Below are 25226 nucleotides of genomic sequence, written 5' to 3'. Positions count from 1 at the left end.
AGTTCGGGATGGCTTTCTCTATGCTCTACAGCCAACGTGTGTGTAACGTCAGCAATAGGGTCACACCATATAGTCATGGTGGGCATCCAGGAGCAAGGATAATAGCCTGTTGTTTTGCATACCTCTGGGCCTGCCTTGAACTGTGATATTCATTTAATAAACCATATTTTCTGGGAGCAACATTGTCTACCTATTCAGGGTAAAATTCTGTTCAAATTCTTGTTTTGAAGTTGTATTTGGAAATCAGCATACTAACTAGTGGGTTTTCGTGCAGCTTTTTAATAGATACATAGCTTGGCTAACCCATTGATTACCCTTTTCTCTCCCCCATCCCCTGGCTCTAAGCCTTCCCCACCCCTTTGTTTATTTTATATGTGTTCTGCTATCCTTCCATCTCATGGTTTAAGGTGATTTTGAGACGGTAGGTTTCCATGCCATACCCACCTTCCTTCAGGTTAGCCCATTCCTTCAATCCCTGGTTTCACCAGATTCCCACAGTAGTAGACAACAGTCAATAGAGAGAGATAGACCTGGCCAAAGTGCTGAAATTATGTGTTCAACCCTAATGATTCCTCTGTATTAACCCCACTACCCTAGGGCTTAGGGGACATCAGAGAGGCAGAAACAGAACTGAAGAGTAAGGAGGAGTTTTGATGGGTGCTGTTTTCTGGACATGACATGGCTAATGTAATCATGAATTCATGGAAGCTAGGGATACCTGCACAAGATCAAGCCAGTCAAAATTCTGGCTTGGATAGGGTAGATGGTCTCCAGGCCCCACCCTCAGCAAAGATCGATTGGTGGGAATAGTTGCTGGGACGTCAATCATTCTTGTTAATGGTGTGGCTGCTGATAGATTGTCTGTGCTCCAGGAATGACTCTACACCCTTGCACATATAGACGATACTAACTCAACTTAGTGGGTTATTAAAAAAAAAAGTACATGAAATTGGGACAGGGAATATATTGGAGGACAATGGGGAGAGCTAGAAAGGTGGAAATGGGAGTAGATATGATCATATTTCATTGTATACATGTATGAAATTCTCAAAAGTAAAGAAAACCTGGCCTAGGACTTACCTCCCATCCCTTTCTGCTTTCTGTCCTTCTGGGGACAAACATATTGTGATGGTTTATATATGCTCAGCTCAGGGAGTAGTATTATTAGAAGGTGTGGCCTTATTGGAAGAAGTGTGTCACTGTGGGCATGGGCTTTAATACCCTTGTCCTAGCTGCCTGGGAGCCAGTCTTCTGCTAGCATCCTTCAGCTGAAGATGTAGAACTCTCAGCTCCTCCTGCACCATGCCTGCCTGGATGCTGCCATGTTCCTGCCTTGATGATAATGGACTGAACCTCTGAACCTGTAAGTCAGCCCCAGTTAAATGCTGTTCTTGGTCATGGTGTCTGTTCACAGCAGTAAAACTCTCACTAAGACACATGTGTACAAACACTAACCCCATTCCTTGATTCTTTCTAAGCTCTGGATACAGAGCCACAGACCCAGTGCTATGGATGATGGACAGTCTCTGCACTGCCATTTCAATATCTCCGAGATGTCTGTTATGAGAAAATGCCTACTTTTCCAAAGTTCTTGCAATGCCAGCAGGGAGGTGTGTATGTCTCTCTGTGTGTGTGAGTCTCTCTCTCTCTCTCTCTCTGTGTCTCTGTGTATGTGTGTGTGGGTCTGTGTGTGTATCTGTTTGCGTGTGTCTCTCTGTGTGTGTGTGTGTGTCTGTGTGTGTGTGTGATATAGGGGGTAGCAGAGGTATATCTGCTGCCAGGAAGCTCTACTCCTGTAGCTCTGAGGTATGTCCAATGTAGACTTCACCCCCTTTCCCTTAATGTGTTCAAGCCTCTTGTGAACGTAGACATGGTAGGCACACAGTGCTGTCTTTTACTGCTTTTATTCCACTAACAATCCTACTATAGCTATCTGAGATCTGAAGTTGGAATGTATTATTTTTTCATCAGCACATGGATTATGAATTAGCAGAGCTGCTTTTCTAATGAAATGCTTTTTAGATTTTTAAAGTTTTACTTTATAAGTATTTTGTGTGCATGAATGTCTGTACATCACGTGTGGACCAGGTACCAGGAGAGATGCCTTCAGTCTGGTACATGAAGAGATCTGAATAGGGCATCACATCCCTTGCAACTGGATTTACACTATGTGGGTGCTAGGAACTGAACCAAGGTTCTCTGCAAGAGCTACAAGCATTTTTAACTGCTGGGCCATCTCTCCAGCCACTAGTGGCATTTCTTTTAAGTGGTTTAATGTGGTTTCTTCAAGTCTTTGCTAACAAATTATGTGACTTGATTTTTTTAACTTTACCTATATCATCATCATCGTCATCAATAATATTATTATAGATGAGGTCTCTTCTAGCCTAGGCTGGTCTCAACCTTTCTGTATAGTCAGGGATGACCTTAAACTTGATCCTTTCGCTTCTTCATCATGCTGAGATTTTTATCTGACACTAAGGTTGAACCCAGAGCCTTTTGCATGCTAGACAAGCACTCTACCAGTTAAGCTATGTCCTCACCCTGTGTCTACCTATCAGCAGTGATACTATAGTTTCAGACTTCTTCCTTGCAGTATAAACAGCAAATATGCAGGATGGGTTCAAAATTAGGAAGACTTAGCTGGAATCCCCTTCCTTCCTTTGCTTTATTTTGGGTGAATACTGGGATCTCTTGGTGTACTTGGTAAACATTACACAAATTGCCTGCTTGGTGATTAGGCATGTCCCACTCCTGCCTCTGGGTATGTTATGGCTCTCATTTCTGTTTAAAGACTAACTTTCAAAAAGCTACCTAGGGCCCAAAGGACAGATTGGCATGCTCCCCCCAAATGCCGAGGACCATGGCCCATGCTAGTCTCTGTCACTGTGCCAAACACCCAACCCTCTTCAGATGCCTTTGAAGTACTGGGTTAGCACTTCAGCATTTTAAACCTGAAGTGGTATGGAGAGGTCCCCTACTCAAAGAATCATTCAAAGTCCCCTCAAGGTTCCTTGCCTTGAAATAATTATTTTCAGCCCTGGATGAAGATGAGAACTATCTGCGGTTCCTTAGAAGGCATACATCACAGCCCCATCCACAAATCAGACTCTGTCAGGGTGGAATCCAGGAGTCAGGATGTTGTAAGCATCCCCAGTGGCTGGGATGCTTGGCTAGAGCTGAGAGTTGAGTTGAGATCTGGGAGTCTGTGATCCTTTAAGAGGTCTGTGGCTGGCTGCGAAGGCCTTGTACACAACCTCTCAGAAGTGAAAAGCTTTTGTGGCTATTTTCCATACCTGATCTAAATGCCCAGCTGCTTCTCAAGTCTCCTCCACACCATCCTCACAGAATGAACGTTTCGCTTTAGCTAGAATTCCAGGCCTATCCACCCTGCACCAGAGATAGCTTTGAATGCAACCTAACACGAAATTGTAAACTTTCTTAAGGCACTATGAGATTGTTTTGCATTTTCCCCTTGTTTTTAAATTTGGTTGTGTGTCTCTTGAGAGTGAACTGTGTAGATAACCTGTGGCAATGCCAAATGGTTGGATGTGTCCAATGATAGGAAACCAATCCCTCCTCCCTCTGGAAGCTCATATTATCTTTGAACAGGTTTAAGAGTCAAAGCTGTGAGGAAGATAAAGAGAAGCCATACCTTGAATACAAGTCATAAAACATGAAAAGCATTCACCAAGATCTTTATGTGAAAATTCTTCATTTTATAGAGGAAAGAATTCAGACAAAGTGATCTGATGTTTCTTGACCAAACTAACATAGGTAATGACCACTGGAAAATGAATGACCATACTTCCTGGTTCCCTGTTTCATGTCTGTTCTCAGAATATTTCCCTCAATCTCTTCTAGGTGACTTGAAGTGCACAGCTCAGGATTAATAGAACTAGTCCTTGGTGAAGGCTAGACCCTGACTCCCTCATGCACAATCACTGTAGATCACCCAAACAGCTTATCTCCTGTCCTACACCTTGGAGCAGAAAGTACCAGGAAAGCAAGTTTAGACGGCCATGTTGTAGCACACGAGTGCCTATCATTTCAGCACTCAGGAGGCTAAGGCAGGAGGCTAAATTTGAAGCTAGCCTGAGGAACACGGCAAGACCTTTTCTCAAAAACTCCTCCCTCTACAAGGTGGGGTGGGGACCAACAGGGTGGGGACCATTGGCTTAGCTTATCCTGCAGAGGGATAGGTGCAGGCACTGAGGGGAGGGCCACCAAGTGAGTGTTGCTTCCAGTCCCCTGGAAGGTGACAAGTGATAATAAACTTGTGGTAGTGAAAACTTGTGATAATAACATGTTGAAGACCTTTAATTATGCAGCATAGCTCTTGTGGTTATCCAGAGACTCCTGGTCCTTATCTTCTGGAATTATTAAGGCCAACACAATTATATGTGTGTGTGTGTGTGTGTGTGTGTGTGCATATATATATATACATACATATATATATATGTGTGTGTGTGTGTGTGTGTCTATATCTGTGTCTGTATCTATATCTAAATCTGTATCTATATAACCTTTTGAGCTTAGGTGCCTCATCTAATAACTGGAGTCAGAAATATCTAGCTTTGAACCATTGCATGCAGACCAGGTGGCCAGAAGAACTGGCATACAGACTATGTCCAGGAATTGGTGGCTCTCATGGTGTCACTTCAGAATATGTTTTCCAACTTCCCTCTGAAATTAGATTACGTTGGAATCTCATTTCCAGAGCTAATAAGAAGTGGGGCCTTTAGAGACTTAGCTAGAAGACCTAGGATATAGCTCAGTGGTCGAGAACTTGTCTAGAATGGGAGAAACCACGGATTTGATTCCCAGCACCCAAAATAAACAAACACAAATGATTAGGCCTCTGCCATCACAAACAGGTGAGCTCATTTCTAGGTTTCATCCATCAGTGAGTTAGACTGAAAACAGGGCTGCTATAACAGCCATTGGTGAGGTGTCTCATGCACAACTGTATCTTGCCAAATGATGCCTTGAATTATCTTGAAACACTGCTAGCAAGAAGGTCATTGTCATATATATATATACATATATATATATATATGTGTGTGTGTGTGTGTGTGTGTGTGTGTGTGTATGTGTGTGTGTGTACATATACACACGTACATATGTATATGTATATGTATATGTATATGTATATGTATATGTATATGTATATGTATATGTATATGTATATGTATATGTATCCCTCTACCTTGGAGTCAAACTGTGAGTCAGAATAAATCTCTTTTCTTGATACCTTATCCAGTCCTTGGCATTGTGTTCTTAGCAACAGTGGCCAGAGACTGGATGTCAGGAAGAGTTTAGGTTAAAATATGGTGATTTTTTTTTTCTTACCACGTCGTTCTGTTCTTTCAGAGGTATTTCAGATCCCGTGTCTCCCTCAAGGCTGACAGAATCAATGCACTCAGCCAGGGTGTCTTCAGTTACTTCTCCATTGAGGGGAGTCTGGTTGCCATCACAGGCCTCGGACTGGTCTAGAAGCCCTGTAGGGGTGGTCTCTGCACATGCAGCTGTGATCTCAGGCTGCTCTCCTGTGTGGTCAGCCGGTGCTGGCACATTTGAAGCTGTAGCTGGACCACACTGCACTTCTGCTGCGTCTTCAGCAGGGGAGTCACTGTTGGGCATCTCAGCAGCATCTTCTCCGACTCCGTTGGCTATGGCGTCACGAGCATCATCAGACATTTTAATATCTGTAAATGTGATCATAAACACGTGTGTTGGGAACATTCATTCAAAGCCTGTAGTAATTGAATTATACCTAATAGGGGTAAACAATCTTCTACCAAGCAGTAACACTTTGTGTCTTTGCGTATCTATTTTTCAACCCTAGACCTTGTGAGTGCTTTCTTACATGGCAATGGAAACTTTGGATGCCATTGAGGACCTGGACATGGGAAGGCTGCCTTCATTCCTCTGAGTGACCCTAACACAGTGATGAGTGTCCTCACTACTGTTCTCCTCAGTGGCCATGATGGGAAGCAGAGTGACATGTGGAGAAGAAGATGGCATGAAAGCAGAGGCAGAGACTGAAGTCATGTGCTTCGATGAGGATGGACGGGGGTGAGGCACAAGCCAAGGACTGAGGCAGCTACCAGAGACTGAAGAAGGCAAGAAAACAACTCTTCTCTTCAAGAGTCTAGGAGGGCCCAGCCCCACCACCATCTTGATCTAAGCCCAAGGAAAACCAGTGTCTGACCCAGTCAGACCTCTACACTGTGAGAGAGTAAATATGTGTTGTGTAAGTAATAGAATCTGCTTTAAGGGGCAGCCAGCATTGCAGATGGGGCTCTGATGGGAGTCAGTCTTGTGGTCAGACATGGCTCAAACTTCATCTGGTCTGGGAAAACGATTTTGAGGACAGCCTGGGCTACCTATGAAGAGACTATGTCTCAAAAAAAAGCAAACAAAAAAGAAAAGAACAAAAAATGGTTGATAACCACCAGAGTTATCCCAGATCCACATGGTGAAAAGAGAGAACGTCCTTCTGGGAGTGGTCCTCTGACTCCACAGGGAATCAGTGCAAGTGGGAACCCTCTGTACACGCCAACGAATGAATGGGTGAATGAATGAATGAAGGAGAACATTTTACCTGAAGAAAAAAATGTATCTGTTACTCGATTAATAAGTGCTATGAATTTTTGCAGCATCATCAACACACACAAGGACTTACAGACACACGTGACTCCTGGTGACCACAGTCCTTTGTAACAGGTTTTGTATACTACTTGCTCGCTGTGGTTCTCAAACGTGTACCTCCATTCCATGAACAGAAAATGGACAAGTGGATATTTTAGGGGCTCAAGGGAGGAGGAGTGGGAGTAATTGCTAACGCAGAGGAGGGTTTTCTTGGAGGCAACAGGAATATTCTACAGTTGAGGGGTGTCTGGCTGTGTAGATGTGATAATACACCAAAAACCACTGACCAGAATGCCTCAACACCGGAAACTACATAGCAAGTGGGTTTTATGATTTGTAAACAATAGTTTAATATGCTGATAAGTAATTCTAGTAGCTAAGTGGAAATTTTTCTACTACTTATTATTTCTCTCTCTCTCCCCCCTCCCTCTCTCCCCCCTTTCCTCCCTCCCTTCCTCCTTCCCTCCCTCCCTCCCTTCCCCTTCTCTCTCTCTTCTCTCTCCCTTCCTTTCTTCCTTCTTTTCTTCCTTCCTTTCTTTCCTGTTTTTTTTTTCTTAGACAGAGTTTCTCTGTGTAGCCCTGGCTGTCCCGGAACTTACTCTGTAGGAACTTACTAGGCTGGCCTCAAACTCAAAGATCCACCAGCCTCTTGCCTCCCATGTGCTGGGATTTCTTAACAGCAGGTCTCCTTGTCTTGCGTATTTCTTATAAGAAGTCCTACATGTCTTCCAATATCAGACTTTAAATCTCAGTGCTGTTATCCAGGAAAACGTCACCCCCTTAAGAATATATAGTATATAGAAGTCATGGACTCTAAGGAGAATCTACTCTGACCAGTTTCTCACTTCATCCTCATGCTTGTCTTTATGTCTTCAGACAGGTAGTTCTCGCCCTTTATCAAAGAAATTTATTTGCGGCAGATGGAGGCCATTTCAAAAACCCCCAAATGGTCAAAACTTGTCTGTGGGGGTTCCTGACCCCAGTTCGTACACTGACAATGCAACTCTCAAGGCTAAGACTCAAGAGACACCGTGGAAGGGAGGGCAGGGAGATTACACGAGCCAGTGGTCCAGGATGTCAGCTGTGAGATCATGTTTTCCATACAAGTCAGGGGAGCTGCACTCAAGAAATCTTAACGACATAGTCACCCAATCAAAACCCGTGTAATGACAACACCAGCGGACCAGCTCAAGTGGGAAGCAGAAGTCTCCCAAGCCTCTGCCCCTAAATGAAGAGCTCCAGGTGATTAATGGTTACTAAGGAGACAGCCTTCTTCAAGAATGAGCCCTCTGATAGGTTACCCAATCCCAAGCGGTCAGCGATAAACAAATAGACATATGAACAACACTGGGTGGACTCAGCAGGTACGTACACACGTGTATGCACAGCCTTACATATATACCTACATATGGAATAATAATTAAAGAAGAGGGTAGGGATTTGAGGAGTGGGACGGCATGTGAGGAGGGGGGAGAACAGTGGCAATGATATAAATAATGTACTCGTGCATAAAATTCTCAAATCAAAACTTTAAATTAAAACAGAGACTTTAAAAACACCCAGAGCTATGATTTACTGAGCGCTCACAGTCGCCGGGCTATGCAAATGTATTGTTTTTTGTGAGCTAGGTATGGTGATCTCCATTTTCCAGATCAGAATACTGAAGCTTAGAAGGCATGTCTTTAGAAAATGACAGCAAGTTCGAGAAATGTCTGACCTTGAGACTGAACCCCACCAGAGCTTTGGTGTCCAGAAGCCACGCCCATTTCCTCCCTTCTCTTCCCTGCCGGGTCCTCAGTGTGGAGCCACTCTTGGTTTCACCATTGGGCTTTCCTTCTCCCCTTCAGCGGAACGAAATCCACATTCTACTGGTTCTACTTCACGGCTTTCTTGTGAGCTAGGTGTGGTGATCTCCATTTTCCAGATCATTTTCTACTGGTCCTACTTCACGGCTGTCCTGGGTGTACCCCCAGAGGCTCTCTAATCCTAGCCCCCTTGAGGTGAAGCCACACACATCTACCGCCATCCGAGGTCCCATGCTCTGATCCCGTTAGGCTGAGCTCCCAAACACTAAATGAGACAACATTACTGTCTGCAGACACGTTCACAACAGGCTGCAGCTGGCTATTAAAATCTGACCCTCAACAACAGGCGGGCCCAGAAGACACGCCCTTCACTAAGGCTGTAAGACACAACGCGGTGGGAGGGGCAGCAGTGCATTCGAAGGGCTCTACCCTTGCTCTTCTCCTTTACGTCAGAGTTCATCCAATTGACACTCACTGCTGCTCAATTGGATGAATTAACCGTAAGGGGTTTAACTGGGCCCAGAGTAGCTTGGTCCCCAGGGCAGCACTGAATCACCAACGGCCAGGTAAGCTGGAGGTAGTTACTGTCATGGGCAGCGCAGACAAATTCTATGGTGGCAAGCATGACTATGGACCTTGGTACTGGCTAATCAATCAGATAGGATATCTGCTAAGTATTTATTCTCTCTGTCTTTGTCTAATGCATTGTTTCGCTAACATGTTTAAGGTCCCGGTAAAACCATCACTTGTCCATTCTTTGTGTTTCCCACCTAGATTTAATGTTTCCTCTGAATTCCCAGAATGCTTTACTTCTGTTTCATCTTGGACAAACAGAACTATCTGAATAAAGTTACTACAGGTACTTTTCTTATTGTACTGAAAATCCAAGAAAGATAAGGATCTCGGCTATATATATAAAATATTACCATATTAATTTTGATTATTTATTATTTTATTATTGATCATCGATTATTTTCTCACTTATTTCTCATTTATTATTTTCTCAATTATTAATTATATTAATATGTATATTACATATGTGTTTCTGTATATATTAGAAAGCTCAAGAAATATCCTCAACACTTAAGACCGCATAGAGATTGCTCTTACTGCAGGTGGTTTCAAAAGACGCTATGATGAGACTGTTCTGTCACTATAACAAATTCCTGAGATAATCAATCTGTGGAGATGAAAGGTTGACTTTGAGTCACATCTTGAGAGTTTTTTGCCCTCTTAGTCCCTAACTTTGGAGTGGGGTCACACACTGTAACATGAATGGATGGACACTCAGTGGCTGGTACCGCTCACTTCATAGTCAGGAAGCAAACAGAAGAACTGGGTCTTCAAGGGCAACACCTCCAACGACTGGTGTTCTTCCTAAGGGGCCCCACCTCAGTAGTTCCCACCTCCCTCTTAGTGCCAAGTTGGGACTAAGCTGTAAGTACATGGGTCTTGAGAGGATAAGTTGGAATATCTCTTTTTAAACCAAAGAATGGACTTTTGGGATACCAACGCTCCTGTAAGCGAGTCTACAGCCGGGAAAGGCAAAGGTTAGTCACATTGCTCTGGCTGGTGTCTAAGGTCTAATGCAGTCAGTGCTAGCTGTGGGAGATCAAGGAGTCTGTCTGAAACCTGCTGAAGCAGTAAAGATGGCTGAGGCCACTGGGCTGAGAGAGGCTGTTGTGTTGGGTCACGGGAGCAAGATGGAACAGACTGGACATCAGGCAACACTTGAAAAGGTGTTGTCAGTGGGAACCCAATAACGAAAACTTCCTTGTGAGCTGGGCCTGGCCTGAAGTAAGGGGTTAGCAAAGTACAACCTGTGGGTCAAATCTTGCCCTTTGCCCTTCCCTGCCTGGGTAAATAAAATTTTATTGACCCTAGATGAGCCTTTCTGTTCACATGCAGTTATTACTTCTCGATAATGGCAGATCATTGCAGAGGCCACACAGACCCTGTGGCTGTAAAGACGCGGAAACAGAAATACTGACTGTCTAAGCTAGCACAGAGACTACTATCTGGCCCCAGAGTGGGATAGGGGAGCCTAAAGCATAAGATCTCTTTCTAACTCTTGTCTTCTTGCTTGATCTTCCAGATATAACCTGGAGAAGAGGCTTTAGAAGAAACAGCAAGCACATCCACATCATTTCTATCTCTGCTTTTTGTTTGTTTCGGTTTGGTTTTGTCAACTCTAGCTGCTCATAGACCTTATCTGATACTTTCATTTCTTGGTAAGCTAATTTGTACACCCTTATTATTGATCTGGATAAGCAAGAAGCTCCAGTCGACTTCACTTTCTTTAGCTTTACTTCTTCTCTTTTTGAGACCGAGTCTTACTATGTAGACTGGCCTAGAGCTTCCTCTGTAAACCAGGCTAGTCTCAAACTCACTGAGATCTGCCTGCTTCTGCCTCCTGCATGCTGGGATTAAAGACATATTCCCTATGTACAGCAATTTGACTTTTCTACTAGCATGGATATGAGAAAAAACTAGGTCATGACAAACATTTGTGGGCAAATGAGAACCATGATGGATACTTTCATCACTATAGCACTCACAGGTATCCTAATATACACGGTGGCATGTGCCATATGACCTACATGCATGTTAATACATTTTAGTTTGTATCCTACGATGATTGGCTAATATCTATGTTGTTCAGTCCAGGCACACAATCTCAGAGGTCTTTGGTAAGCCTCATGGTTTATCACTGGGTGTCTACCCTTTGAGAGGCCTCAGCCGTCGTCCTCTTAGATGGATGTTTTAGGTTTTTTTAGGGTATGGCAAATTGCATATGGCTGGGTAGAAATTAATTTCCACAAGGCATGGCAAGTCCTTAAAGCACATGTTCCCATTAGAAACAATGCCCAGGTGTCCTCTGTCCTTCTATGTAAGGGTTTAAGATTGTATCAAGCCCAACAGACTATGGTCCTTCGGGGTTGGGCTTTTCTATAGCTTCTTGCTGGCTGCAGAACTCTAAAGCTTGAAGCTAGCTGGGCACTGGCTCTGCCATGGCTCTAGAATACAGGCCTAAAAAGATGATGAGCAAGTACCACAGGCTTCCAGAGTCAGGCTGTAGCCAAGCCTGACTGCTAGCATGCATGTAAGTATTCGTCAGAAGGCCAGGGAGACCTGTGCAAATATTATTTGTGTAGGTGAGCAGCAGAGGGCAGGACCCCCAGCCCTCAGCTACCTCTGCTAGCCAAATGGCCTTCAGTTAGTTCACCTAAAGTACAGAAAGATTGCTGCAGTTAGAGGTCTCCTCTCGGTGTGTCTGTGCTGTATTCAACCAACAGCAAAAACCAGCCCTTCAGAACAAAGAATCATCCGTAAGGTGTTCATTGGGGGATTGGTAAAATGAATTTACAGAATGCCTACACTGCACAAAGGCCAAAATGATTATGGGAGTGAGCCCTGTTTTAACTTCTAATTATATTCCTTATCTGTATCCATTTATTTATTTTAATTTTTTTCTGTTTTCTGTTATAGGTCTGATTTTTCTCTATTACCTATCAAAACAAAGAACAAAACAATTATTTCCCCCCTTTTCTTTCTTTTTTGCTTAAAAAAAAAAAAGCTGGGATGTCATTTAGCCTAGGCTGGACTTCTACATAGCCAAGGATGACCCTGCGTCTTTGATTCTCTTTCGGTCACCTCCAGAGTGTTCAGACCTTCACCAACACTGCTGTGGATGGAACTGGGACTTCAGGCAAGCACTCTGCCAACTGAGCCACATCCCAAGCCCCCACCCCCACCCTGTCTGTTTGTTCTGACAGACCGTCACTGGTTCTGGATGATACTGTGACGGAGAACATGTCATCGGTTTTGAGACTGTGCCTTTTTGTCTGTCACCACCAGAAACTGTGTTCTAAATGGACAGCTGTTTCTGAGCAGTGACTAGGGCAGTGCACGGGGACTCGAGCAAGCTCCATGTGTCCTGGGTAGGTACTGCTCATCCAATCTTAATGGTTGGAAGTCTCTTCCGATTTGGGTTTGGAACACTGGTCTCTGCAGCCGTGTCGGGTGGCTTTGACCCACGGAAACAAGGAAGCTGCTTCAGGAAACTCTAAGGAGAGGAAGGGGGTGCATAATGAAGCCATTGTGGGCTGGGAATAAGTTAGTTTTTCATGAGCAAATTTATTCATCATCTAAAATGCCCCTGCAACCGTTGGAACAACTATATCACGGCACTCCAAGTAAGTGCGGAAGGCATAGGGACTACATTTCAGAAATGAGAAATGTGTGAGATGCTAGAACAGAATCATTTAAAAGCCATCCAGGGGTGGTCTATGGCTCAGTGGGAGAATTGCTTGACTAGCATGCACAAGGCACTGGGTTTGATTCCTAGCACTGAAAAATATTAAATTAAAAGAATTTGAAAATATTAAATTAATTAAACTAGAAAGGTAACTAGGCAAAGTAGCATAATAAAAAAACCCCTGAACTAGAGCAAGGGAGAATCTTGACCATGCCTTTGGCATGAGTATTCAGGCTGGCGAGAGTATGTACAAAATACCTAGACATCAGAAATGAGACTGTCAAGACACAGATCCGTGTGTCTGAGCCCAGAGGCTGCACGGAGGAATAGTGAGTTGGATTCTGAAGTGGAAAGGCCAGACAGTGGCCTCTGGGTCTGGCTGCAGTGTCTCTTTGTAGACAAACAACTCACTAGTTCTCACTGAGCTTCCAGCTCCATCCTCTGTCAAGCTGGGATGGATAACCTGATCTGGGAACTTTATTTCCAAGTCCTGACTGCAGAGAAAAATGAGGAGAGGGTTTCAAGGGTTTCATAAGTCTAAATTTATTGGAAGTAAAGCTCCGCCTTCATCGGGCCATTTAGCACCCGTGCTTTTCTTTGTATTAAAATGTCATGAAAATGTAGTGAAAGTAGATGGCTTACTTTCTAAGTAGCCTCACTTGGTGAGATACAAACGTGGTTACATGATACTCTGTCCCAGATCGCCTCCCTTTACAAAAGTGTGGCTCAGAGAACCAGGGTAAACCTACAAGAGGAGACAGTCCCAGATCTGTCCAGTTTTCACAGTGTGCGCACTCTGACCCCAGGCCTGGCAGGTATTTTTGGAAGCACAGAAGAGAACTGTATTTGCGTTGCTTATAAACTAAGTGGGGGCTCGGAGGTTAAGAACACAGGCTGCTCTTCCAGAGGAACTGCGTGGATTGGGTTTCAAGCACCCACATAGCAGCTCACAACCCTCCATAACTCCAGCCCCGAGGGGTATCCAGCGCCCTCTTCTGGCCTCAGTGGGCACTGCATGTACATGGCCCACAGACACACATATGCAGGCAAAACACCTACCTCCCCACACAAACAAATACTAACAGGGGTGTTTGTGTGGCCCTTCACAGTCCAAGGCCACCCTATCTCTTGCAACTCAACTCAGCACTGGTCCTCTCTCCTCAGACTGCTCCTAAACCTGGCTGCCTCTACTGGTGTTTTGTCTCCACTATGTTATGTCTTCCTGGTCAGGCCAATTCCGGTTCCCATGACTACCCAGCATCTAGTGTCATCCTTAACTTCCAAGTTGTTCTTTGTCTACTCCACATCCTCCTAAGACTTAACTGCTCCTGTGTCTCTTCTTCTCCTGAGACCTCCACAGACTTCTCTAATGCCTTTGGAAGACTCTTCTATGTCACTCTTTAGGCCTATGAGCCACGAGACCTTGCTTCGTTCTGACCCACAGATATTTACTCAGCTGAAATATACTGTGTTTGATATTGATTTGAAAGAAAACGTTGTTTCACATCAGCCTGCTCTGATAAAATTAGTAGCTACTTACACATATGAACCCCCAAGATTCAGGAAGCTTCCCCACCCCCGACCCCCCACCCCCGTCCCAAATTCCTTCTACACTGTCTCCTTGTGCTTCAAATCCCACCCCTGGAGTTTCAGTCCGTCGCTGGCAGCTTTCAGTGTGAAAAGTTAATCAGGACATTTCAGGATTGATAGAGGGAATGGAGGAGCGAGCCTAGGAATATAGGTGGGGGAGGGGGGAAGAGCCTCTAGGAAGCCAGGTGAGCTGGGGGGTGGGGTTGGGCGTAGGGGGCTCTTGTTCTGGTGTCCCTGGAAGGAGTTCAAAGGCTACCAATTTAAAAAGCCGTCAGCTTCTATCAAGAGGTTTAGTGCGGACACTGATGGTATGGCCCAGGTAGTGCTCCCATAGTCTGCTGAAAGTCCTCCTTCTTTAAGAAAAGCCAGTGAAATCCAAATGAGGACTGACTGACTGGCTGGGAAATACTCACCAGATTCCTTGGAGAAGACAAGCGGGCTGGGTAAAGGGGCTGCCTTTGGGGTGGGTAAGAGGGGGCCCAAGAGGGTCCTGGGAATACACGCGGTGCTAGCCTAGGGTGTTGCAGGCGCAGGAGCGCAGGCATTCGGGGGACACGCCAGGGAGAGGTGATGGACCAGGATGGAGGTCAAGGCCTGTGCTCGGTTTTCCCAGGGGGAGGGCAGGCCCACCCTAGGAACGGAGATCTTTGACTAGCAAGAACTGAATCCCTCAGAGCGTCGCGCTGGGAGGACCCTACCGCCCAACCCAGACTTGGGACACTTGGGGAAACTTTCCAGACTGGCTTGTGCTAAGCCTCTGGCAGCGGATTCCGCGGAACTCCTGGCGGGACGAGGGTGCAGACCGGGCGTGCGGGCGTGTGGGTGTGTGCATGAGCGTGGACACGGAGCGACACACACTCACACACACACACTCACACGCCCGCACCCACGCAGGGCCCTCGGCCGCGCCGCCCGCGCCTCCCCCGACCTTCGTCCCCAAGCAAGTTGCTTTCTCGGGACCTTTCTCCGTCGGTGACATCTCATGACCCGCAGCGGACAGGGGTCGCGGCGCTCTGGTCCCCTCCCGCCCAGGAAGGGGATGGGGAGAGGGTGCCCCGGGCTCTTACCGCTTGGCCGGCCGAGTGCGCGCGGGAGCCCCGGGTCCCGCCCCGCCACGTCGGCAGGACCAGCGGGGACGCGGCCGCAGGGGAGGGACCGGCCGAGCTGCCCCGCCCCGGGCCGCCCTCCTCCGCCCCTGCCCGGCCCCACTGCGCCCTGACCCGCTGCGAACTCTGCTGTCCCAGCTCGGTGGTCCGGACAGAGCGCGGAGTCCCCTGCCTTCCGTTACAAAGCACCGGGGAAGCCCTGCACGCTCCAAGGAAGGAGTCCCCTAGCCTCACTGTGGGATTCCTGGGTTCTAAGTTAGGTGGACTTCTCTGACCACGTCAGCGATGACAGTGGGATGTGATTAGAAACAAAAAGAATCAATCAAACGAGCCACGCTTTCTAGAAGACCAGCTTGGAAATATGGCTCAAAGCCCAAATTCATTCTCTTTGGCCTGGGAACTGCACATCTGCCTCTGGCGTGGAAAAATGTATTTGTCCTAAGCAGACAAAATCTCATTCTCTCTCTCATTCATATTCTCTCTCTCTCTCTCTCTCTCTCTCTCTCTCTCTCTCTCTCTCTCTCTCTCTCTCTCTCTCTCTCATTCTTTCTCGTTCTCTCTCATTCTTCCCCCGCCCCGATGGCAGCAGGGGGTAGGGTAGGGTGAGGTGGAGTGGGAGTGGAGTGGGGTTTGCTCCACATAGTTTCTCTGTGTCTCCCTGGCTGTCCTAGAACTCACTCTGTAGACTAGCCTGGCATTAAACTCAGAGATCTGCCAGCCCCTGCCTGGGATTTAAAGGTATGCATCTCCAAGGCTTGACTGGTCACCATTTCTCATGGGCACCCTCCTTTCTGGCCTTCTCTTTGTAAGCTGCACTCTCTTTTTGGCCAGCTTTCGTTTGTGTGTGTGTGTTCCTTTCCTTTGAAGAGTTGCTTGTGCGTGTCTGTGCAGTTGCAAAAACAAACAAGCAAACAAGCACCTGTTAGAATAGAACTTTGTGCGCTTGGGGGCATTTTTCACCACCATGGTGTTCTTAATTTTAAGTATACAGTTGTTGGTGTGATGGTTTGTATGCTTGGGCCAAGGAGTGGCACCATTAGGAGGTGTGGCCTTGTTGGAGGAAGTGTGTCACTGTGAGCATGGGCTTTAATATCCTTGTCTTAGCTGCCTGGAAGCCAGTCTTCTAGCAGCCTTCAGATAAAGGTGTAGAACTCTTAGCTCCTCACAATGCCTGCCTGGATGCTGCCATGTTCCCGCCTTGATGATAATGGACTGAACCTCTGAACCTGTAAGCCAGCCCCAATTAAATGTCCTTATAAGAGTTGCCTTGGTCATAGTGTCTGTTCACAACAGTAAAACCCTAAGACAGTTGGCTTTTGCTAGTTTGTTGCTTTTTCTTTTCTTTTTCTTTTTAGGAAAATGAGAAAAAAACTTTCAGAGGAAGAGGGGCTCTGAGTGGGGACATTCTGATACTTCTGGATTTCTAAGCTAGGTAAGGTATTTCCATTTGCTTCCATTAACTTCACTTGTTTGTTTCCCTCTGATATTGAGGCCACTAAACAGGGCTGAAAGTCGTACCTGGTCCAACCTGCTATTGGTACTGAGTGTTCTGAGCCCTTAGGTTCTGGTTCTCATTGGTTGCTGGCAGGCTGTATTGCTTGCTAACTATTGTTTGTCCTTTCTAAATCCTCTGAAGTGCACCTTTGTGTGGGACAGCAAGTTTTCTTTTATTTTAAATCACATAATGAGCCAGTTTTAAAAACCTCTTTCTACTAAAAAGCTGTTAATTTTCTAGTCTGATTTTCACAAAAGCATGTCAATCTCTTTTAAAAATTTTTGTGGGGATATGTCATTCCTTTGAATTTTAAAATATTCAAATAATGTGTGATATGGTATGGCCTACAGTTTTTTTTCCTGATTTTTTTTATGCCCATCAGTGAATTTGGACACAATAATATTATGAATTTAGTCTCAACTGAATAAAGAATTTCTTTACCTAAAAGTTAAATAAATTATGAATTCAAAATTAAAGAGAATGGCTATGACCTCATTCCTATCCCTTCAATGTCACTATCACACGTCATCACCATCACCGCCATCACCATCATCATCATCATCACCACTTTGTCAGGACTAGGGGTAAATACAGGGCTTTGTACATGTGAAACATAAACTATATTCCTAACCCTTTCTTATTTTTTCTTCTTATTTTGAGACAGGGTCTTGGTAGGTTGTCTAGGTTGTCCATCAACTGGTTACGTAGCTCAGGCAGTTCATGAACTTGTCACTAGGATTGCAGGGGTGTGCCACTGGATCGCTACCATTTTTAAGCCCCTGGATTCTACTGTGGTCCCTTTCCGCTTACATAAACACATATATACATAGGCAGGGTTTTTTTTTTTTTCATAAAAATTCCGAGAAGCTGATGGTGGCCATGATGGGCAAGCCTATAAAGCCAGAATTCAGAAGACTGAGGCAGGAGAATTGCAAGTTTGAGACCAGCCAGGGTCACACAGCAAACTTGAGACTAGCGTGAGCTGCATAGCGACACCTTGTGTCAAAAGTTAAAAAAATTAAGGCAAGATTATGATATTTTTTTCCTTACTGATAATAATTGTTCTTGGTCAACATGAATCAATTAAAGCATTCTGCTACAATCTACATCATGTTTTGTTTATATAACAATGTATCTGATTACAGTTAGGTCACTTTGGGTTCCTTCCTTATATTTTCCCTACGGAATAAAGAAATTGAAGCTAATTAAACCTATCTGTTTATTTATTTACTTTCTTTGTGTTTTCAAGACAGAGCTTTACTGATAGCCCTGACTGTCCTGGTACTCTTTCTCTGTAGACCAGGCTAGCCTCAAACTCAGAGATCTATCTACCTCTGCCTCATAGAAAAGCTGGAAAGTTATCTGGATGTGACTGAGGATAGAAAACACTTTAATTCAAGGTTGGTTGAAGTAGAAAATTTTAATCCTGATGTGGGGTTTTTACCTTGCCTTTGACAATTTAGTTCCCAGATGAAAGACACACCTTTATATTTATAATAACCTTTATATTTAAAATAAGCCTAAGTCAGCACAATAGCTGGGCGGGTATCTACCCTCCATGCTGTTAGAATCTACTTTCCTATCGAAAACCCTGAGTTATTACTATGTTTCATCTGGGCTGCTCTTAACTCCTATTAACCAGCCTGCATCTCATGGTTTTCCTCTGACCCCAAGCCAGGAAAACCTAAACCCCACCTACGTCTCTCCTGCCCAGCTATTGGCTGTTGGCATCTCTATTTACCAATCAGAAATAACTTGGGAGCAGGGTCGCTTAGGTTTACTTGCAGACTACGGGTCTTGGGGGCCGAATTTAGCATCACGGTAGACAGTAAAAGACAAAACAGCTGGTCTTTGTGAATTGAGCCAGAACTTAAAAACCTAATCTAGTGCTTGCCTCTGGTACCCCACTTTCTATTTCAAAAATAGACCACAGAGCACCCCCATTCCACTCCTACTGTTTCAGTCCTGAAACTGACTCTTATTAAAATGAGTCTCAGGTGGAACAGGAATATTTCAATGAATCACTGACTTCAGCGACCTAGAGAGAGCCATTGCCTCTGCTGTAGCTGCCGCTCTGCTGAGGGGCAGCAGCCTAGTCAAACAGGGAGCCTTTCCTTATGCAGCTAAGAATTCTCACCCAGATAATCCCAGCAACACGGTTCCCAGTGCTCCTGCTGAACTGTAAACCACACCCTTTGTGTTCAAAGGCGGCCATGTCCAAGCCAGCCCGGTCTTTTCAGATGGATTACTTTTTTTGCAAGAATTTTTTTTCATTGCTTTAAAATATCTTGAACTGTTTAAAAACACACAGAGAAGTGAAAGATAACAGGACAAACACTCATGTGTGGGCACAAAGGGGAGATAGTGTCATGACAGTGCTAAGATGTATCAGGTTTTAAATTTTTTGACATATTTATTTTAGAACCTTTATTTCAAAGGAAAAAACGTTAAGGATCTTCGTGAAAGTCCTTTCCTTTCTTCCCCTGCTTTCCCTGAAGGTTGGCACTGCCCTGTGGTAGTTCACCCATGTTGGTGTGTGCTTATTGCCAATATCCTTACCTAAAAATGTATAACAATTATTTAAAACACTACAAATGATTTAAATAATGGCTAAATAAATCTGTAAACGATTTAGAAATTTACAAATAACAATAGATACTTGTTAATTCAACATTAACTTCTTTGTTTATTTGAGATAGGGTCTTAGGTATCCCAGGCTAGCTTCAAACTTGCTGTGTAGACAAAGATGACCTTAAACTCCCGATTCTCCTTACCCTACCTCCCAAGTGATGGATTACAGGAATTCTCCACTATACCCAAGTTATAAGTATTGGGAATCAAATCCAGGGCATCCTGCATGCTAGGCCATCACTCTACCAACTGAACCCCAGTCTGAGGATCAATCATGTTCATATATGTAGCTCTAGGACACTCATTTTTGATGTCCTTTATACATCAATTGTATGTCACAATGTAGCAATTTCCTAGTTAGTGGATATTTCCTGTGCTTTGTATTTTACTCATTTATAGAGAAGGCTGCAATAACTGTCTTTGTATATATGCTCCTCCAAGAGGTTAAACTTGAATTGTTGGGCTGCCTTTACCAGACATGTCCTAATCTCTGTCCACTGTGATTCAGCAGGGCCGAGCAGTTTATTCAACGTTTTTCTTTTTTCACGTGTGTATGTGGGGTGTGTGTATGTGTGTGCACATTTGCATGTGTGTGTACACATGTGCGGAAGGGTGCATAAATGTGGTATACAAGATATGCAAGCACAAGGTGGATGTTGGGACCCATTCTCAGTTGCTCTCTTACCTCAGTCAAAGAGACAGGACTCATTGTTCAAACCGAGAGCTCACTGATCTGTCTAATTTCAACAGCCAGCTTGCTCTAAGAATCCCATCTCTGCCTTTCAAGGCTAGAATTACAGGTGGGCTGCTAAGCCCACCCAGTGTTCACTTGGACTCTGGAGATCTAAACACCAATCCTCATACTTCTGCGGCAAGCACTTTAAACACCGAGTGATCCTCTACCCCCAGGCTTTCAAAAACAACTTTTCAAAAGCACTTATTACGTAGCAAGTAATGCTGCTTCTCCGCTGGAGGCCCTAACTTGATAACATACTGGGAGGAATAAAGGTTTTGTAGAACCTATAAGGCCTAGAGCGTGGTGGGTGGGAAGGGATGGGGTTCATCTATAGTTTTGAGTAGAAGGAAAGCCTTCACGTTTTTGAATAGAAGAGTTACGGCTCTGGGGTCTGAGTCTTGTCGGGTTGGGGTGGACAGGGCTTAGTGAGCAGAGATAAACGTAGAGACCAATAAAGAACTATTTCCCTTATCCCCGTGAACCAAAGACAGGGATGATGCCCTTGGCTTTGGCCATCTCATCATCAAAACAGAAGATCTGAGACAGAAAGGACCCGAGAGAGTAGGAAGAAATGACAGAGCGAGCTCACAGAGAACTCAAGAAAAGGGACAGAAGGTGGATGACCAGAACGCCCAGAGAGAAAATCTTTTAGGATATTTCAACCAAGGTGGGTGGTAATGGTACATACCTTTAATCTCAGCACTCAAGAGGCAGAGACGGGTGGATCTCTATAAGTTCAAGGCCAGCCTGACCTACAGGAAGAGTCCAAGACAGCCAGGGCTCTATTACTAGCCTTGCTGTTTCAACAAAACAAAACAAACAAAAGATGTCTGTGGAGAGACACCATGGCCGAGGCCATATTGTCTTACAAAGGACAACACTGAACTGAAGCCGGCTACAGTTTCAGTGGTTTAGTCCATGATCATCACGGCATGAAGCATGACAGTGTCTAGACAGACGTGGGGCTGGAGCAGCCTAGAGTTCTACATCTTGATCTCAACGCAGCCAGGAGGAGACTGGGCTTCTACACTGGACAGAGCTTGAGTACATAGAGGAGACCTCAAAGCCTGCCTCCACAGTGACATACTTCCTCCAACAAAGCCACACCCACTCCAACAAGGCCACATCTCCTAAAAGTGCCATTTCCCATGGGCCAGGCATTCAAAGACATGAATCTACGGGGCCGTTCCTACTTAAACCACTACAAGTGGAGGAAAGGATACTTGCAAGAGAGATTTACTGAGTAGACAAGGCGAAAGTGAGTCTTCTGTTCCCCGAGGGAAGCACAGAGCTGTTGGGTCAACTGGCAGAGCTTGACAGACTGGGAAGCACTGCTCTTCTGGAGAGGTCTATTTTCTTTGTGCAATATGAAGCATCATCAGCTAAGAATGAAGAAGGGAGAGTGACGTCAGACAAGTAACAGAGGACAAGGGTGGGCGTGAGAAAGGGTAGGAGAGTGTTGGGCCAGGGAAGGGCGGTGGAAAGCTGGTAGAATGGCGCCCCCTTTAGGTCAGGACACAATATGCAGTCCACATGAGACGAGCCTTGGGTAGTGTGAATGTTTACTGGCAACTCTGTTAAGCCAGTCGGACAATGAGGTCCTGGGAAGACAGTGACTTAATTTGGATTGAGGAGAGAGGAGTGAGGTAGCTGAGTATGAACGTGGAGGTATAATGAAGGGGTGGGCCATGGTGTTTCTGATCAGTGCAGTGAGGCTGGCATCAGAGGGAGAGACATGAGATAGAATTAGAAATCAGAACGCTGACAAGCCAGATCATGGCCCCGAGTCAACAGTATCAGGGATGTATTCAGGGGTGTTCTACATGACTACCAAAAACTGAATTAGTGAAGGGCTGGCGCTCACCTTGGTGAACCAAACACGGAATCTGAAACATCAGGCAGAACGGTAGAGATCAGTAGGTGACCGATTTCAAGGACTGGTTTCAAATGTTGGAGGGAAAGACAGAGATGGGGAAATCAGAAAGTCAAGGACGGACACCTCCAGGACCCTGTAAGGATCCAGTTAAGAAACCAGACACCAGGCTAGTGTGCAGGTCTCAGTGCCCAGATCCTTCTAGAACACCAAAAGAATCATGAGAAGAGCTTCAAAAATGGTGTCAATGTCTGCTCCTCTGACCGTTTATAAACAAATCAGGAGCTCTGCAAGTGTTGGCAAGCTCCTGTTTCCTAGCATTCTGACTCACGCTTGGTGCCTCTGAATGTCCTGCTCTTTGTCTGTCTCAGGAGTGTGAGGTGAGTAGTGTCTGAATCTATATTTTCCCATACGCAGTGAGAGTGCTTGTCTGGGTACTTTCTCATTTTAGATGCATTCTCCCCCCTTCCATCTGATTCTATCCTTAGCTTACTTTACACCCCCTTTGGGTTTCTCAGTCATATTTTTATTAATTTGTTGAAAACCTTACATATTTTGGATACTATTATATGGTTGTGTGTGCTACAAATACCATTTTTATTCAGCCCGTGGTTTGTCTCCGCCACGAATTCAACAGCAAATGTTAGCTTTAATATCAACACTTAATAATGTTTTGCTTCCGTCTGAACTGGCACAGGACATTAGCTAGCTTTAGGCTATATTATCTTATTTATCCCACCGTGGCATTTAAAAAAATTAAAATAGAGTAGCACAAAAAATTGGATAGGGTGGCACATGCTTGCAGTGTCAATACTGGGGAGCTGAGGCAGGGGGATATGAGACCCGCCCTGTAAGATGCGATCTCATAAAGTATGACACGTATATTTTTAAAGTATTTTTAAAGGACAAACGAGGATAAAATGGTGAATGGGAATCTCTCTCAGTTACGCTGGAAGACAAGAGTTCTGAAGAAAAGCAATGCATGCGTTTCAGCACATATATGCAATACTTTTTTGAAGAAAAGCAATGCATGCGTTTCAGCATATGTATGCAATACTGTTATTAGTCTCCTGTGGCTGACATAGTAAATTTCCTTTAGCCATGAAGCTTTAAACAACAGCAATTCATTCTTCTGATGGCGCTAGATGTCAGACAATTGGAAGTGAAGGCAGGGTGGTGTTCCATCCACCTTCTGGCTGCAGGCATCCATCGGTTTGTGGTTCTGAACATCAGTTCCTGCTTCTGAGTCAAATGACTGGCTCTCTGTGTCTCCTTATGTGAGACTTGGAACCTGGCATGCTTTGATGCTAAACACACAGTCTTGGGGCTGCCTGCCCCTGATCAGTCCAGTTCTTAGCTGCTCCTGAACCAGTGTAAGGTGGGGGTAATAAAAACATTTATCTCACAGCACCTTTATGAGTGTTGGCAAGGACTTGTAAAGTGCCCAGAGTGAAGCAGGCAGGAGACAGCCCTGAATATGCCAGGCCATGGGTCTGCATCCTGCTTTGTTTGTGTGATCTCAGTGTCCTATGATCTTTCTACTTTTCCATGAAAAACCATGGCTTTCACAGAGTTCAAATCTCCTACTCTTCTGGCTTCTCTTTTTTCAGTCATCATTCCAGCTGCTTGATATTCATTATCATCCCTAAGAAATCACAGCTCTGACTGTTCTGTAGATAAAAATAATCTCAATGAGGCTATACGACTTGCCCAAAGCTACACAGTTACCTAAGTAAGGAGTTCAGCCCAGTGTGTTCTCTTTTCTGCTCATTTTCCTGTCATGTGGTCCCTTCCTTGTGAGTTACATGAATTGGGTTGGCTTTACCTTCCCCTTAAAGACATCTCATAGAGTTGTGGCAGCTTCAACAAGAATAGCGCCTGCCTTCCCAAATGTCATCGTTATTGTGCAAGACAACTGAGATGGAAGTCATGTGACCACTCTTCAGTGCTAGGCACCCGTATGTTCGTGCCTGTGTGTGTGTGCATGCGTGTTTGCTCAAGCTGGTGTGCATACATCTGTATCATGTGGTTTCTTATGAAGAAGGCCCAGGGTTGCCTGCAATCCCTTGTGTCTCATTGGCTCCTCTCTGCTCTGGCTAGGTCTCCAATCAGGTCCCAGTGTCTCCCCTCATACCCTCCAGTCACCAGCTGCCAGCTTTACCCCATCGCTCCTTGCTGAGCCTCCCCAGTTCTGAGAAGACTTCCTCTTATGTTTCATGAGTAAAGATGAACACTAAAATGTTGTTTTTCTTTTCCTCCTGAAAGCAGAAGTGATTTCTCCCCAGGCTTAACATTGGCCAACATGCAGTCTTGTTAGGTTTTTGTTGTTGTAAAGATGAGAGGATGACAGCCAGAGAGATCAACGAGGGGATGATCTAGTTAACCAAGTGAGAAGCCTGGGTACAGGGACACCTGCTCGAAGTGTCTTTCCTTCATTTTCTTTGCCTTTCAGCCTTGACTAAACATGTTTCTCAAATTCTAAACAGTCTTTAGAAAACCAAGTTCTAAGCTGCCCTAGAAGAATCCCAGCATTTCTTGCTCTTCCGGAATTAAGAACTGAAACACCCAACCGTAGTGAATTCTGATGAGCTGTAGAGGCTGGCTAAATGTGTATTAACACAAAAACTTTTCTTGAAAACTGACGTTCCAAAAAGCAAACCATGAACTTAATTGAGCTTATTTTATTTTTAGAGTACCTCTGTCAGCCCTAAGATTCTGAAACCCTGATTGAATGACAGTGGTGATTTTTCAGGGGAAATATAAAGGATTTTTATAGCACAGAACTGAATCTCCTAACTTTCTATCCTGGTGGCAATTTAAAATAATGCCTGAAAATCAAAAAACAAACAAAACAAAGCAAACAAAAACCCCAAAAATAAAAACAAAAAAACCCAGACAAAACATACCTTAGATAAATATTTCTAGTAACACCAAAATGTTTATAATCTGCTTGCTCATATGAATCTAAAGATTTATACCCTGCTGCAAGGATTTATAGACTGCAGTTCAGAGTCTCGCTGCTATGGAAAGGTTTTATATATGAGGTAATTCCACCGAGGGCCAAAAGATGGCGCCAAA

The 25226-nt window shown here is 44.7% G+C and overlaps 1 protein-coding gene across 1 annotated transcript in view; it reads right to left on the bottom strand.

Moving 5' to 3' along the window:
- Fam114a1 (family with sequence similarity 114 member A1) overlaps nucleotides 1–15392 on the bottom strand; it is a 71277-nt gene extending 55885 nt beyond the window's left edge. The window contains exons 1-2 of the mRNA XM_028765299.1: nucleotides 15375–15392; nucleotides 5353–5708 (exon numbers count right to left, since the gene is read on the bottom strand). Coding sequence (XP_028621132.1) covers nucleotides 5353–5700 — 348 coding nt within the window. The 5' untranslated portion in view covers nucleotides 5701–5708; nucleotides 15375–15392. The remainder of the gene's footprint in view (nucleotides 1–5352; nucleotides 5709–15374) is intronic.
- Between the last annotated feature and the right edge of the window lie 9834 nt (nucleotides 15393–25226).

Source organism: Grammomys surdaster, unplaced genomic scaffold, assembly GCF_004785775.1.
Source record: "Grammomys surdaster isolate TR1022 unplaced genomic scaffold, NIH_TR_1.0 150, whole genome shotgun sequence".
NCBI classification, from domain to species: Eukaryota; Metazoa; Chordata; class Mammalia; order Rodentia; family Muridae; genus Grammomys; species Grammomys surdaster.
This window is presented reverse-complemented; position numbering and strand designations above follow the sequence as displayed.